This window comes from Pteropus vampyrus, unplaced genomic scaffold, assembly GCF_000151845.1.
Source record: "Pteropus vampyrus isolate Shadow unplaced genomic scaffold, Pvam_2.0 Scaffold334, whole genome shotgun sequence".
In the NCBI taxonomy this organism is placed as follows: domain Eukaryota; kingdom Metazoa; phylum Chordata; class Mammalia; order Chiroptera; family Pteropodidae; genus Pteropus; species Pteropus vampyrus.
In genome coordinates this window covers 181,254-198,930 of record NW_011889115.1, presented here as the reverse complement: position 1 = coordinate 198,930, position 17,677 = coordinate 181,254, and the positions used below count along the sequence as shown (strand labels likewise).

Below are 17,677 nucleotides of genomic sequence, written 5' to 3'. Positions count from 1 at the left end.
GGCCAAGAAAAAATTCCCTAGGATGGAAGTGCTCCAGGAAGCCTGGGCAATGACAAACGAGCTGAGCACAGGCAATCCCCGGAGACTCCTGAGGCTCCAGAAGCCTTAGCACTCTTCCGCATGTTCCCCACACACTCAGAGCAGTTTATGTGAATGGGCCTAGACAGGTGTGGACAGTACAGATTCCACACTCAGCGGAAAGGAAGTGCTACAGAAGGACTTATGAGAATATGGAGTGAGAGAGGGGAAGAAACAATGAGTGAGATGTGGCGTCCTAGTCACATGGGAAAACAATTTACACACTGCTGGTGCTAGGGATGCAGAGGTGGGTGTGCACACAGCCCCAGCCCTCTCCCACCCCCAAGCCCCCTCATCACTGGACCTATTTGTCACCTACTAGACCACAAGTCCCTTGAGGGAAGAGACTATGCCACACTGAACATTCTATCCAGCATAGTACCTGGCACAAACCTGGGTCTGCCAATTACTAGCTCTGTGATCTTGCCAAGTCACTTAAACTCTCTAAGCCTCAATTTCCTAGTCTGTAGAATGGAGATAATAATAATCTCTACACCCAAGGAGAAGGAAATGAGCCTTTACTTAGCCCAATGCCTGATTTAGAGGCAGTACTCAACAATAGTTAGGTAGTAGAATTATACAGTAGACATCAAGCAAATGCTTGACAAACTGGGCGTAAGAAAGAAAAATAAACAGTCAAGCAAATGATGACAAAATTATGTAATAAAAAATAGCAGGAATAAATGTGAATTACTGTAAGAGCAGAAAGGAGAGAAAGCACCTAATTTTGCCTAAGCGTATATAGAAAATTTCACAGAGGAGGCAGGTAACACTTGGATTAAAATCTAAAGAACTAAAATCAGGCCACAGGAATAACACATGCAAAGGCACAGAGGCAGGACAGAGAATCTAGTATATTCAGGAATTGCAAATCTGGCTACAAGCAGGGTGTAAGCAAAGGAGCGGTGGTGACGCAGGTGGTAGAGATCAGTAAGAGCCAACAATTCCCTGCGTGCTCTGCCACTGTACGGTTCTGAGCAGAAAATGAATGGCACGGGTACTCTGGTGGCTGTGTGGAAAATGGAAAAAGGGGGCAAGACTGGAGGTAACATAGGACAGTGATTTTGGCTGGGGGAAAAGGAACAGAGATGGGGTTGAAAGAGAGAAAAGTGAAGTAAGCCAGCTCAAGAAGCCAGGTAGAAACTGAGTCTCAGAAAAACTGAGACTGGCCCTTGGCACTCTTCGAAGCTCCTTCATATAAAGCATGGGTCTAAGAGTGAGATAATCACCTCCTCTCCACATCTGCTGCCTCACAATGTGTGCAACAACAAAGGAGAGCGAACGCGGAAAATTCCAGCTGAAAGCTTTGACCAGAGTGAGCAGGCCCAGAGGTCACGGTCACCATTGAAGCCTCGATGAAACCACCTACAATAGGCCTGGGATCAAGGCCAGCACTTTTCCACTCACGTGTAAACCTGGCGCCCAAGTTTCAGCAACAAAACCTTTTAGGTGTGCTTTTTTTTAAAGTCATTTACAGGAATCCAAGGTCCTCCAAGTAACTTCAGAGAAGTGGCCTGTTTCTTCTTTGTTCTTAAAGAAAAAACAATAGTCTCTTTGCCTTATATGTCTGGGTGCCAACAAAAAGTGATGCAGTGACTTCCCAAGTCTCTAGGGTCCCACAAATCAGTCTATCTGTCTGTCACACACACACACACACACACGCGCGCGCGCGCACACGCACACTCGCCCCGCCACCTCTTACACACTCCTACCTCTCTCTCTCTCCCTGCAATAGAAATATACTATTGCCCTGTGAAAGGAGCTGCATTCTAATGGCCTTGAGGGGAGTGGGAGTGGGAAGGGAGGAAGGGAAGGTTCAAGGCCGTACATGACCATTCCTGCTAAACAAAAATGGTTGCCTTTGTTGCTTCCTATCTTGGTTTCAAACTAATTAGACAGAGTTAATGAGTAGGCAGCAATGATGCTTGGTTCAGCTGTTCCAGACCCAAGTGTTTTTTACTTATTAAAAATAAAGATGCCCAAGGGCTCGATTTGGTAAAAATGCACACAGAGAGGCACATTTCCTTTTTAAAAAAAAAAAAGTTTTGCATTGAAAAACTATATGTGTTTAATAAGTACCAAAAATCAAATGCACGGCAGCAAGACCCCTGGCAGCTCCTGTGTGCATTTTCAAAAGTGTCTTCAAAGACCACTGGAGAGAGACTCAGAAGACCAGAGTTCTAGTGTCAGCTCTGCCATTTACTAGCTATGTGATCTTGTGCAAAATATATAAATAACAATCTGAGCCTTAGCTTCCTCGGTATCAAATGGGTGTAATGCTCTGCCTATCTCACACAGTATGAGGGAGAGAATGTAATTGGAAGTGTTTTGCAAACTATAAAGCACTTTGTCAACACCTACTCAGTCAACAAATATTTACTGAGGGCCTATTAGGTGCCAGGCATTGTTCCCCATCACTACCAACACTGCACCTCTTCAGCTCAATCACTAGGTGTCAATTTCAAATGCAGCCCGGTTTATGGTCGCAAGCGACACACCCGTTCACGCAGTTTTTCCCCCTTTGAAGCATTAGTCACTTGTCTCCATCAGGAGATGCTTAATGACATCTCAGCACTGGGAGGCCCTGGGACATGTTAGTACAAATGATGATGGACACAGGGCCTCCTGTCACCTCTGCTGCCCCAGAGGGCCTAAACCTGAGAAGCTTCCAGAACCTTAGTTTCCATAACCATAGAATAAGATGATTCTTACAACCAGGGCCAAAGCAGGTGAACAGATGGTAAGCGTGCATCCTTCTGGTATCAGAGTGCCTGGCTCCACGTCCTCACCAGGTGACCTTCACCTGCAGGCTCAGCAGCAGCCCCAGCCCAGCCCTGACCAGTCGGTCCTGTCTTCAGTTAGGAAAGGTTTAAAGTATCTGAGGTTAGCAGCTCAGAAGCAAGCTCGGCGTGCTGCCATTCCTGCCCTGACCTTGTTCCTTGGTTTTCATCACTAAGCATCTATCTTATTCCAGAAACCATGCCCTACTTTGTGTCAGACGTCCAACAAATATGACCCTGAATTGTTTCATCTACCTGAATCCCAATTTAGTGAATTGTTCCAAGACCAGAGTCCTACCTTACTATTACTCCAAGAAATTGTCTTGATGCAGATTCTAAGGAGCCTCCTGAGGCCAGAGCTTTTAAGAATTCATCTCCACATCCCCTCCGTGTGCAGCTCAGCATCTGGCATGTTGTAGGCACACAATAAATATTATAGAATGCAGAGCTTGCCCACTTGCTTAGATGACTGCAAAGTGTCTGCTCCTGTGCCCCTCCTCACTCACAGGACCTCCTTGACGGACAAAAGTACTGTGCTTACTGCCGTGATCTCTGGATGCTATACTATTCCCACAACCCCAGGCCCCTGGCAGCATCCTTGGGTCAAATCTACCTACCCCATTCCCAGTATGCCCCCTTTTCCACTTAGCACATTCTAAGAGCCAAAGGGCTAAGCAAGTTCTGAAGTCTGGTGGCTGGCTCAGTGTCCCGGGCCCAAGCACCTTCATTACTGGAATCTGAGAGTATGAGGACTTGGCTTGAACCACCTGGCTCCTTCTGGCACCAGTGTAGAAAGAACTCAAGTTCTGTTCAACAAGCACCGCTGAACACCAAGAGTGGTAAGAGGGAGGCTCTGTTTAAGATCCTGAGATTGACACAGTAAATGGCTCACTGCAACCTAAGAAAGAAGGGCTCTGTGTGGGTCTCAACTATAACATATCAGATTTGGGTTCTACGAGGTTGCTCTAAACCTGAAAATGTAAGTAGGAAACCTCATTTATACTTCTTTACCTCTCCTTTCCAGATCAACAGAGGAAAAGTATATACAACAACGGAAAGTGACGCTGACATTTAGTGCTGGTCTCTTCTACTAATTGGCTGTGTGATCTCAGGTAAGTCATTCTTCTTACCTGGGTCTCTTTATCCTCCTTCGTACAGGACCAGGCTCAGATGTGGAGGTACATTCTAAAGACTTTTCCATACCTTACATTCAGCAATATCCATGCTACTCAAAGCATGGTTCTCAGACCTACAGAATCAGAATCTGTATTTTAACAAGATCCCTAAGCGACTTGCATACACACTGAAGTTTGAGAAACACGATTCTACGGCTTTTCAGAAAGACCTTGGCCGACCTGGAGCATGACATCTTCTGCAAAAATCTGGAAGAAGAGTCTGTCACAGGACTTTACTGAATGTGATTAGAAGCAGCTGGCCAGTTGTAAGGGCCAGGGAAAAATGCTGCAAGATCCTTTTAAACTCAGCTGCGATCCATAAAATATCTCTCAAGTGCTTAGAGTCTTCTAAATTTGAAGTCTTTAGATAAAATGACTTAAAAAATACTAATTATGCACGGAAGTCTAACCATGAACCAAGCATTAGTGAATCCATAGCTCCTTCTGTACTGGCGTGCAGCCAGCAGGCACTGAACAGAGCTCTAAAATCAGCAAAGAGGTCACCTCTGAAACCATAGCACCACTTCTCACAGCCCCACCTGTCTCATGACTGGCCCTTGCCGACCGGGACTTCAGTCTCAGTCTGTGTCCCACAGACAAGACCATGCTTAAAGGAAGGCTGCCTCGACCCACAAGGCAGAGCAGAGGTGGGAGAGGGCCACAACCTCTGAGGTCACAGACACCACACACAGTCAGTCCCTCCCGTGGAACAGAAAGGGAAGAAGGGGAGGAGCACAGACTGGAAGCAGCACAGACTAAACAAATCTCGTCCTTGTTTCCAAACCCAGGGAGACCAGCTTCTGGCATGGTGACCATTCACCTGAGAAAGTCCCATTCAGCCAGTGAGGCTTTGGGACAAGTAGAGAAACCATCCTGAGCCCTGGGTTCTAGCCTTGACTCTACGTTAATGTGCTACGTGCCCCTGAGAGGCAGCCTCCTCCCCCACCACTGCCCCGCTCCAGATGAGAGTCACCACTTGCTCCTCTGACTTGGGATTCTACTCAACACTGTAGAATTATTCGTCTCTGTTTGCAAGGCCACATCGCCCACTGTGCAAGGGCTATGTTTCAATTGCCTGTTTCCCTAACAATGGAGGAGACAGAAAGGAGGAGGAAGGACAGAAGGGGATGGGAAGCTTGGACTTGATGATTATGCAGGTCAGCAGCAAGCTGGAAAGGGAGCCCTTTCTTGGGAGCACTCTCAATGTCAGTGCCCATTTTTCATCCTAAAAGCACACTGTGAAAAAATAACTTATAACCCTCAGAGACCAGCTCCAGACTCCTCACTGCACCTGCCAAAGGCTCCTCTTCCACCTTATGGAGTCAGGATCACACATCAACTACATACATCATCAGGGAGGATTTCTGACCACCTGATTTTCCTAGCCGACTCTGACAGAAATCTCAAGTACAGATCTCACTATAAAATTCTCCATAAGCCATTAGCTATAACTATACTGTCTCCAAAAATAAATCTTCGAGACCTTCAAAACCTACACTTAACCTAAAGGAACAAGGTGACAGGACTCCTGATTACCCTTCTTAAATAATCCTCCTCTTACCATGGTGGGGGACATGAGCAAGGTCGCTCTGAGTACTTACTGAATGGACTATGGCCAGCCCCAGTCCTCTCTTAGGTGGGGAAGAGGGCTTGCCTTTGTGAGTCCTCTCTAAGAGCTGACCCCTGGTAGACAGCTAAGATCCACTGCCTCCTCTGACCATTAGTGTTGCCTTAGGTACCCACCTCAACACCCCCCGCCTCATCTGCTGTGGCATACCCTTGTCTGTCTAACCCAAGCACTGTTAGCTTTGTGAGGGCAGGGCTGCAAAACCTGTCTCTGTACACATAGGACTCATTCATTTTATAAATGAATGAAAGAACTAAACAATGAAAAACAAACAAGAACCAAAGATCATTTACTCAGTTTTATCAATGTCAGTCAAGACCACCCTTCAAACTCATCGTGAGCTAGACCTACTCTTCAGTCCATAAGCTAGAACAGAAAAGACCCAGGAGGTTAAATCTGGAAAAAATTGGGATTCAAATTGGTTCGGAATTTTTTCTGGACCAGGGTATACTAACAAGTAGGTTATTCTCACCTATTTCAGGTTCTGCAAAATTGTGCTACTCTTACCAGAATTGTTAGGTCAGAAATCTATTCTTTAGAAACTAGACACTGTTTATATTTTAGTTATTAAATGCAATGTGAAAGTACCCAGCACATATTCATTGTTTAAATTAACATTTGTTGAACCTCAATCTACAGAATTCTATTTCTCTATGTCATGAACTAGGAATTTGCAAATAGTAGTTACAGAACCACTCTGGGCCACCCACTTTTGTGAATATAAAAGCACTTAAGTAAGGCAAGCTGACTTTGGTAAAATAGCCTCTATTTTTCATCCACTTATATAACTCTGCATTGTCAAAGCACACCAATAACTGGTACTGTCATCTCTCATGCCCCCAAGAAAAACTTCCTTTGGGGCTCTTTCTACATTTATTTTCAATTGCCAGATCCCCAGAGGAAAAAATCAAATCACTGACGCTATTTCAAACTTCATGCTCAAGGCAGCCACTAAGAGGATAATAGGGCAGCTCCGCTTTTGCTCTCTTTGAGACAGGAAGACACCCTATGGCTGTGAAGGAAAGGCAGGACATGTGTGAGGACATTCAAAATATAGCAAGGAAACCCAAAACAACAGTAAGAAGAGCTGGAGAAAAAAGCTGTTTGGAACAATGAATCATTCCAAGGTAACTTATGTTATTATATAAGAAACAAAACAAGCTTTCAGGATTGCCATTCATTTATTATTTCATCCATTCATGTGTTCATTCAGCAAGCAAACATTCATTGGGTATCCATTATATGCAGGCACTGTGCTAGGCAGGCAGGAAGTATAAGAAAATTTTCTAGTAAGTAGAACATCAGTCCACAACCGCTCACCACATTCCTACCACACTAGCCTTCCTTCAGGTATTTGTACAAGGTTCTTTCATCCTTCAGCACAAGTCTCAGCTTAAATGTTTCTTCCTCCAGGAGGTCTTCCCTGATTTGTACCCTCATCCCACCCTAGACTAAATTAGGCTTGCCTGTTATATACTCCCATAGTATCTCCTTTTTAATGCTCTGTATACTTATCATTACTTTGTCTTCCCCAATAGATAGTAAGCTCCATGTGAGCTAGAATATAGTAGGACTCAATAAATATTCACTGAACGAATGAATGAACTGGGGTTTATGGGCAAACTACAGGCCCTGAAATATACAGTGGGAAAAGTGTGGGATTTGGAGCTCTACACACTCAAACTCCAGCTTCACCACTCATTAACTATGTCACCTTAAGCAAGTCCCATGATCTCTCTGAGCCTCAGTTTCCTCACCTGTAAAATGGAGACAATACTTAGAGAAGATGTGAATATTAAAAAATATGATGTGAGTAAAGTAACTGGTACAAAACAGATGTTTGATTAATATTACTCCCTCCCTCGCAACTCTTCTATAGAGAAGAAAAAATTGATAACAGCAAGGTAGAGAGCCCCAACCCTACAGAAACTTATCAACTTATCAAGGGAAGAATCAGGCACAAGTTACCAAGATAAGAATTAGGGCAAGTCAGGACACGGGTAGCAGCCCAGATGACATCTTACCGACTCCCAGCCTCTGAACTTGAGCTTCTTCAATCTACCTGACCAAGGCACAATGCTAGGCCCAGGACTGAGCCTGCAGTTGGAGATCAAATGGTTGCAGCTATGGGAGATGGCAGAGACTGAGCCTATTCCTCAGGCCAGAAAATGGCCTTTGGAAATATTCAAGCAAAAGCATTCATCTCTTCCCCAAATACTCTGTCCATAGCTAACTAAAGGGAACCCAAAGGTCTAAAAAGGATTACCAGGGAGGGAAAAGGCGGGGCAGTGTAAGCCTAGAATCAGAGGTCAGGTCTCAAGTCCAAATTCTGCCACTTATTAGACGTGTGCTTTGGGGGCAAGTTTTTCCCTTATCTAAGCCTCATTTCACCATCTACAAATTGGACTAGGATGATGTCTAAGGGCCCTAACAGCACAAGAGATCAGTGGGCAGAGGGAGGCTCTTCAATCATGCACACCACTGATCTGATGTTCGGCTGCACTCTCAATTACACAGAGGATAAAATGGTCAGAAGGAAGGACTAATATGGTATTTCCTGAGCCTATTTAGTCTCCCGATTCAGCACTGCACCTGCTCCTTCTGCATTTGCAATTTACCAGATATCATCACAGGCGCTCCTTAAACAGCTATCATTTATCACTTGCTTGTGGATGTCAGGTCATCTTTAAAAAAAAAAAAAAAAAAAGACTAATCAATAAAATTGACAAAATTTACTCAAAAAACAATTTTCTCCTTCTTTGTTTCCATTAATAATAGCAATACCTTTAATGAACTGCTGATATGCACTAAAAATCAGACAACTACCAGAAGGGACAGGGGGCAAATATATAGTCTACTTCACAAAGAAGTAATGCCACAGAGAATACTGTAACCCATTCAGAACCCAGAGCCTTTTTCTTATGGAAACAATACTATAAATGATACTCAATATCCAGGCCTGCTGCCTTGCAACAACATCCACCCTCACCCCCAAACACATACCCAACCAAGTACCCTTTAACATATCCTAGCTGTTCTGCTCAGGGCTGGAAAAACAGTGACAAAACACAATTTCTGTGTCTGAGGCTATAGCTCGAGTGGTCCCAGCTATATAAGAAAGAGCAGCAGACTGGAACCAGTCCACATGCCAGAAAATGGCCTCTGCAAGCACTTATGCCAAAGAATGAACTGCCAAACGTTGCCCAATATCCACACCATTGTAGCCCTATAACCCTGGGGCAGTGATTTTCAAGTGTGGTTCCAGGCCATCAGCATCAACACCTCCTGGGAACTTGGTAGAAATCAAATTCTCAGGCTCTTTGCTAGACCTACTGAATCAGAATCTCCTGGGGTGGGGCCCAGCCATCTGTATTTTAACAGACCCTCCAGATGATTCTGATGTGTGCTTAAGTTTGAGAATCACTGCCTTAGAGCATCCCAACTGCTGCATATTTGCAGTAAAAATGATAGAAAACTAAGTTATCTATTAAACCAGCAGTCCCTGACCTTTTTGGCACCAGGAACTGGTGCTCCTATGAGAATCTAATGCCCGATGAACTGAGGTAGAACTGAGGCAGTGATGCTAGCACTGGGGGGCAGCTGCACATACAGATGAAGCTTCGCTCTCCCGCTGCTCACCTCCTGCTGTGCAGCCCAGTTCCTAACAGGCCATGGACTGGTACCGGTCCATGGCCCAGGGTTTGGGGACCCCCGCATTAAACCTAGGAGCAAAACAAGGAAATTGCATAGAAAATAGATTTTTAAAATGATCTAAAATGTTGATGTTTTAGAAGAAGCAGGTTTATCAGAGGAGGAAGGAAGAGAAATGCTAGTTCTGATGCAGAAGAAATGTCTATGCATACTGAGGAGCCTCTGAAGCTTAAGGCCCCAGGCCTTTTCCTGTGTGGTACTTCATTTCCAAATATAGGCCTTTTCTGTCCCTTCGGCTGAGAGCTCATCACTTCAGAGGGTGTTCCCACACCTTCAGTAGCAGGGCTCTCAGACTCAGCAACCACTATTAAGGTCACTGAAAAAAAAAATTTTTTTTTTAACTCATAAACAGAAAGAGGATGGAAAGCGAAAAAAGGAAGGAGCAATAAATGTTCTAAGGTCACTAAATTTAAAAATGAAGGGAGAATTAAAAGTAAGAGGGAGAAAGTAATATGTGAGTGCAGATGGAAAAGGAATTGTTTAAAGTAGGATTTGCTGAGCTCTGAATAATGAGAGAGAGGAGGGTAGGATCAACTCAAGGAGAAAAGAGGTAGTGAAGAAATACTGAGACTTTCCTTGGCCTCTGCCACCAGGTAGCGAAATCAACCCAGCACAGCTTAGTTGCTGTCTAAAAGCTTTTGCTTTGCTTTTGTCATTTTTTTGTTATTACTTTGGGGTGAGAATGAAGATGCAGAGCAACTTCAAGCTAGGTGAGTGGGGGCAGGGAGAGCATACTGAGCAATGGATTGTTTTTCTGCATGTTAATTCAGTCAGTAGCCTTAATGAAGGAATATCATTACCTTTTACAATGTGGGAGCAACCATGTAATAAAAAGCACCCATGATGATAAAGACTATACTGAGTTACACATTAATATTTGACTGCAACTAAGTTTTAAAATAATACATTTGATTTTAAAATACCTATTTTCTTGGAATAAAACTCAATATCAAGTTAGGTCTAATTTTATGGTCCAAATGCAATTTTCCTCCAGTGCACCACAAAACGTTAAATACTGGGAAAGACAGTAATAATGAAAAGTCGGCTGTAGTGTAACAGCAAATTTCCTGAAGAGATGATTTGAGGTTCTATAGGTCACAAAAGAAAAGACATACATGGTTAATCATAAATCCATCTAAAGATAGTTCATTTCCATCATCTCTCATTTTAAATGGAAGCTTAAACAACTCTCTGGGCTTGGCAGATTGTAAATGTAATAATGTTCCAATTCACTACTAGGTCCTATTGATTTTCTCTCATTTTCATCTGTATTGATTAATGTCATCTTGTGACATTCAAATGGCAAACTGAGGAAGAAAAAGATATGCATTGAGTTGGCCCTATACTGAGAAGAGCACTAAACTGGGAATCAAGAGACCTGGGTTCTAGTCCTCGCTCAGCCATGACTAGCTATCATCCCCGAGAAAGTCACTTCGGGTGACTCTCTCTAGGCTTCAGGCTCCTCATATGTAAAATGACACAATGATCTTTACCATAATTCACCATATTGTTACAATAAGTAGATGAGAAAATAAGAAGTTATTATGAAATAGTACCTAGACTCCTCTGGTCAAACATGCAAACAACCCCTCTACTGAAGAACAATACTTTTAACAGCATTTAAAATTAGAAAAGAAAAATACGCTCCCGGGATCATAAATATCAAGGTAGGCAGGGAGGAAAACTGGAAAATAGTTTTCAGTATTGCTGGATCCTCAAATTTTGGATCGTCAAAAATAAGCGTCTGGAAAAATTGAGTTTGAATAATCCCAACTGATGCTAGAGTTACCATGGCAAAAGATGGAACCATTCAGTCGGAGAAATCAATAAGAGCCATCAACAAGTGGCTCTGCTTTTCCTATGATGACAGCCACAGAAAGTTTCTACTAAGAGTGGCATCTCAATGCTGTATTTCTCTGAAACATACAGTTTCAGAATGCTCATGGAATTGATAAGATTCAAGTGATTTTCAGAATGAATTGAATAAAAAACACTAGAAATTTTTTTTAAATGTTGGGACCCTTGAATAAAAGTTATTGTCTGGGTACATGTATCACTGCTTTTATCTGGGAAAGAATACCAATCAAATGAGTCTATAGACAATTTACTCTGAATATTAATAAAAGGTAATATAATACATGGTAAATATGTACTCTACAAAACAAGAGCTTTCAATCGCTCTATTAGTGGATACTCAAATTCAAACAAGCCAAACCATTCCTCAAATAATTCATATCACAGAGCTAAACAAATATTAGCTTAGCTTGCTTCCCAGCTGGTAGCCTAGACAGAGTTCAATCCAGTTACAGATATAGGAGAAAAGAAACTGCCTATGTCATTTACCTTTAATTCACTGTCCTGTCGACCCCACGTAACCTCCAGGTAAGACCCGCAGCTTAGATATTAGTCCTATTAACTAACAATGGTTGACTACAATGACTGGGACAATTTTAATGTAAAAACTTCATAAAGACCTTTAATCCTCTGGCAATTCCAAAACAAACAGATCTCTAGGCCTCAAGCTACAAAACATTTGTGGCCATGGAAGAAAAAGAAACCAGAGACCAAGATGTGTTGAGTAACCTCAACCAAATGAGTTTCTAATAAAACTAAATAACCAAAAAAATTTATCCTGAGTTTACTTGTGTAAAACAATAAATGAAATTATTTGTAGAAAGAAACTTTATCCATAATTCCACCACCTAACACTATTATCTTTTTTTTTTCATAATTCAATATTCCCTTTAAATCCATCTCTGAGAACAAACAGAATTTTACTCTGAGATATAACAATGCTCCCATTTCTCACTTCATCTCAAGAAAGCGTTTTCAAACTGTCCTATGGAAGGAACCATAGGACAAACCCTAGTGTTTCTTGAATGAACCTCAGGAACTGCCATGAAGGGCTTGCCAGCAGGCAGCCAAAGTGCAAGGCTTCATTCTATCTCCCCCTAATTCCTTACCCCTAGTCCCAATTCAATCAGAACAGTTCCATTTTTATCTATTTTAGATTTTGAGACTCTGCATACAATTTTATTTGAAAATAAAACAAAAAACAGTTGTATTACCAATAAACATTTAAAAATTAATAATGCATAGAATCATGACATTTTTGACATAGAAAGAACCTTAGAGATCCAATGCTTTAATTTATAGAGGCCAAAAGGAGAGCCAAAGAGAAAGGCTTGCCCAAGCTCATACAGGAAATTTCTAACTAAAATTAGATCCCAGGTCTCCTTCCCCAACTCGAAGATCATTGTCCTAATTCAAGAACTATGCTTTCACTTCTTTGATAAATATTTATCAAATGCTACTATGTTTCAGGCACTGATTTTAGCACTGAGAAGTTAAAAGGGGGAAAAAATCCTGCACTCATGGCAGTTTACCAGAGGAAGACAGATAATAAACACAACAAATGAGTCAAGTATACAGTATATTAGAAGGTAATAAAGCAAAGAGGAGGGACATCAGGCTGGGGAGGTTAGAAGCTGCAATTGGTGAATTTCCTTAAAGACCATCACCATTAGGTCTTTATGTACCTAATAAAAATATGTGTATATGTGCTATAACTCCCACTAATTCAGAAGAAAAAATAATCTAATGGTAAGTCTGTCTGAAATTTCCCAGGACTCCACCTATTCCTTTTTAAATGGCATACAAGGCAAATAAGTATAATACAATAAGCAGGGTGTTAAAATTCTTTGGTAAAAATGTTAAACAGTACTTTAGAAGCACACACAAGCAAGATATTCATTGTTGCACTTGGCTCTAGAAGAGGCCGAGAATGTGGCAAAAAAAAAAAGAAAAAAAGAGTTACAAATGAGGAAATCTGGCTGCCACGCTTATTCTGCTGTGTGACATTGGACAGGATGATTAAGTTCTCTCAGCCTCAGTTTTCTTATCTGTAAAATAAGGAGGCCAGAGGAAATATTCTCTGAAGTTCCACGCTCTCATTCAAGTATCAACATCCTCTCACGTGCCAAACACATTTTATAATATCTTAGTCATATCAACACTATTGTTTGAATCCAAAGTAATCCTAATAATAACATATTATATTCATAGAGTTCTTTCTATTTTTCAATGCATTTTTCTCCTCTGACAAGTAATGGAACAGCATTTTTTTCATGTTATAATAAAGAAGGCTGGACCTTCAGTCAATCAATCCAGGGTAACATGACGCTCCCTGCTCTCCAGGGCCTACACTCTGGTCCAGGTGTGGCTCTGGCTAAGGACCGGCAAGCCCCCCCAGAAAGCCTCACAGAGTTAGAGGTGCCATTCAATAGGGCTGAAGAGGGCAAGAGCGTGTGGGGTACTTTTAAAATCCCTTCCCCATTTGAGGGGTACAGGGAATTTTCAAATGAGACATTTCAGACATTCAGGCATCTACTACTATGACAGAGATCAGCATATGGATCAAGGACCAAACTTGAATAATTCTTGCTATATTAAATATGTGTCAAGAGCCTTTAAAAAGTCTATATCCTTTGATCCAGGAATCTAATTTATTTCTAGAAATCTTTCCTAAGAAGATAATCAGAGACTTGAACACTTAGGTACAAGGATGTTGATCACAGCATATTTTGTAGGAGCAAAAACTTGGAAACAACCTAAATTTCCAAAAATAATCACATAAATTGTGGCATATCCAAATAACAGAATATTAGTTCTTTAATGTTACATAGTTATTTTAAAGAATACTCAATAATATGGAGGAAATATTCCCAATATAATTACAGGTGGATAATCGGATATAAAGCAAACATACTACATATAATATCTCAGGTTTTTTTAAAATACATATAGAAAAAAACATTAGAATGTTCCAGTGTTTTCTCTAGGTTGTAAAATTATGGATGATTTTGGAGTTCTATAATTCTACAACAAGCACGCACTATTTTTATAACCAGAAGTGAAAATTTACATTTAAAAAAATACCTGTCCTACCTATCTCTCACAGTAGTAATAAAAATGAATCTGAAGGATGAGTTTTCCAACAATAAGTACCAACCTAAAATGGAATCACCCTGGGAGAGGGTCAAAGCAGCACTGTGTGACCACATGACCACTGACCAGATCAGACTATAGGAACCTGGGATTCTAGAGGTCTCTGTGAAATCCCTTCACTCAAAGGATACATCCTGCACAGTTGGCAAGACAGGGCTGAGTTGAGTTTGTCTCCCTGCCTAGTGCCCTGATGATTTTGATATGTGCTGTAAGGGGTAAAACAAGCAGTCATTAGCCAAGAAAGACTTCCTCTGGGGACCAACCTAGGAAACAATGGCCACTGTGCCCGTAGCAGCTTCTAACACCACAGTGGTAAAGACCCTTCTGCCCAGCAAGGATGTTGCTACAACCTCTGCTACCATGACACAGTGCTCATGATGACTTCTCTGAGGACCTAAACTGGTCCTGAGGCTTTGTTTTTCGTTTGGCCCACCAAGCCTTTTAAAAGACAATATACTTGAGTGAGGGTTTGGCCTGGTCAGAATACAGTATAAGCAGCTTCACTTATACCTAGTGATAGATAGGGAAACTAAGACTCAAAGGAGGACAGTGATTTATTAAAGACCACATGCAAGTTATTGGCAAATTAGGTCTAGAACCTGGTTGTCCTGATGTCCAGTTCAGTGTGTTACACGACAGAATCCCTGGCTCTCCAGGGACTCTAGACTTCTTATATTAGAAGGGGCCCCAGACCCTTTCACCACCTGTGGTCTCTTCGCTCAGGATCACAGCAGACTTTAGTTATTATTTTAAATTGTCAGTAACCAAAACACAGGGAAATAAGAAGTTCATACTTGGGGCTCAGGAGTAATTGGCAGTGGGCAAACAGTAAAAGACAGGTCTTGTTACGAATGAGGGGTTAAGGAAACAGAGACCCCCTGCTTCCTCAGGATGGGTGACAGAGAACCAAGTTAAAGAAAGTGAACGAATAGCATCCTAATGCTAACCAGTTGTATGAACGAAGTTGCAATCACCCACAGTGCTCACCAGAGGAGATAGGCAGGGATGCTCGTGGATATCAGAAGAGGCCAAATTGGTGGAATGAAAGAGTGTTAGGAAAAAATTATCCATTTCTGTCTTGGTGTCTTGGTCCTCCTTAGCTTGGCTGTGGCCTTGTTCTTATCAGACACTAATCTATGTAAGACAGCATTTAAGAAGTGTGATAAACTCTGAATGAATGTTATGTTACATTCCAGATGCCCTCTTTGAGATGGAGACTTTATTACCTGGGTAAAGGGCAGGAGTCTGATGATGTGCTGCATTTTTCCTACCATTCCATATTTTCATATTCTAAGAAAACAAATGATAATAGAAGGTGGAGCAAGGACAGGAGGAAGAGAGAGTAGCAGGACAAGGAGAAAGAGAATGGAAGATTAGGGTAGAAGAAAAAAGTAAGGGTAGAAAAGCATACTTTCATAGTAAACGAGTTAGATGACAAGCCAGGAAACATAAGATTGTTTTCTTTGTAACTTACAAAGGAAGGTGGACTTCACTACTATGATTTCTATTCACCCACAGACCTGTCTCCACCTCCCTCCAGAGCCCATTGGCTTCCAAGGTAATGAAATACCGAGGTAAATCGAGCAAGAGCATTTGAGTGTGGACATTAAAACCCACCTCTCCTCGGCCCCAGCTCTTGCACTGGAACACTTTGAACTGCCCTGAGTCTTCTCAGCTCGGAGGGGGCTGCTAACAACGGTGAATTAATTTGGGTGTTTCACTGCAGAGAAGCTGAGGTGCCACCTCGCTGCATGAATACAGTGTGCTCCTGGCTTCCTCTGGATCTTCTGGGTATGCCCAGGTCTCATGGGCAGTGTGACTCCTCAGAGACGGGGCAGCCTGGGGCAGGGGAGGGACAGTCAATGAGCCAGCAGGGAGCAAAGACATGAGGGGGTATCCCAAAACTGCAAACACATAGCAAAGGCCAGCCTCTGGGTCAAATTCAGAGCTCAGTGGAACCCTGCCCACCTGGCAGCAGATGGCTGTTCTATTCTAGACTTGGTCATTCCCCTTGAGAATTCTCTTATGTAATGATGTTGTTAGTCCCTTTCTCAATTTGCACTTAATGCTCAGACATCACCAGGACATGCACCCGAGAACAACGCCACAAGATTCTCAGCACTATTTGGAAAGAAGAAACAGTTATTTGCTTGTTTTATTTTTAATTAAAGGTGTTAACTGCAGAGGAAAGAGCCCCAGAAAGACCTTCCTAAGAACACAGTCAGTGCACTCTCCAGCCTGGCTGCTCCTTCCTACTTTGTCTAGCAAAGAGGAGGAAAGTAGAAAGGATCTAGCAAACCACCTGAACCCATTGTAGCAGGCTCCACAGGGAAGCTGGAAGAATACTTCCCAGACCAAAAAGAAGAGTCAGAAGAAACCCAAGCCAGCTTCACCCTCAGCATTGCTCCCTTCATGGACAATGTAGCTAGTAACCGAGAATGCTAACAAAGCCAGTTAGTGGAAAGGACAGTGCACTGGCAGTTGGGACATCTGGGTGCCAGGCCCAGCTCTGCCACTGACCTGCTGTGCAGCCTTAGCCTCTCTGAGTTCCAGTGTCTCCATCTACAAAACAGAGATGATGTGTACCTAATTTAAAGCTATTGGTTTTAGTTTTACCTATTAGAATTTCGTGTATATGGAATCATACAGTATGTACTCTTTTGTGTAAGGCTTCTTTCACTCAGAATAATACTTTTGAGATTTCTTCCATGTTGTTGGGTGTATTATTTCACTCCTTTGGAACTGTATGAACATACTACAGTTCTTTATCCACTCTCCATAGATGGATACTTGGCCTGTTCCTTGCTTGGGTCCACTATGAATAAAGAATCTACTTTCTGTGTTTATGAATTTGACTACTCTAGGTACCTCATATAAGTGAAATCACGTAGTACTTGGCTTTTTGCGATTGGCTTATTTCACTCAGCATAATGTCCTCAAGATTCATCCATATTGTAGTATGTGTCAGAATTTCCTTCCTTCTTAAGGCTGAATAATATATAATTGTATACATATACCACATTTTGCTTATCCATTCATTTGTTGATGGACACTTGGCTATTTCCACCTTTTGGCTATTGTGAAAAATGCTGTTATAAACACTCTTCAAAATCCTACTTTCAATTCTATGAATACATATCCCAAAGTAGAACTGATAGATCATATTATAATTCTATTTTAAATATTTTGAGGAACCACCATACTGTTTTCCACAGCAGCTGCACCATTTTACATTCTAACCAACAGTGCACAAGGGTTCCAATTTCTCTTCATCCTGGCCAACAGTTTTTTGGTTGTTT

The 17,677-nt window shown here is 42.0% G+C and overlaps 1 protein-coding gene across 9 annotated transcripts in view; it reads right to left on the bottom strand.

Moving 5' to 3' along the window:
- The window catches only part of SERGEF (secretion regulating guanine nucleotide exchange factor), a 185,153-nt gene that overhangs the window by 100,693 nt on the left and 66,783 nt on the right, over positions 1 to 17,677 (bottom strand). Inside the window, exon 10 of one of the 9 annotated variants that reach the window (XM_023522149.1) lies at positions 13,189 to 13,273. The exons of the other annotated variants lie outside the window; for them this stretch is intronic. Coding sequence (XP_023377917.1) covers positions 13,214 to 13,273 — 60 coding nt within the window. The 3' untranslated portion in view covers positions 13,189 to 13,213. The remainder of the gene's footprint in view (positions 1 to 13,188; positions 13,274 to 17,677) is intronic. 9 annotated transcript variants of the gene reach the window in all.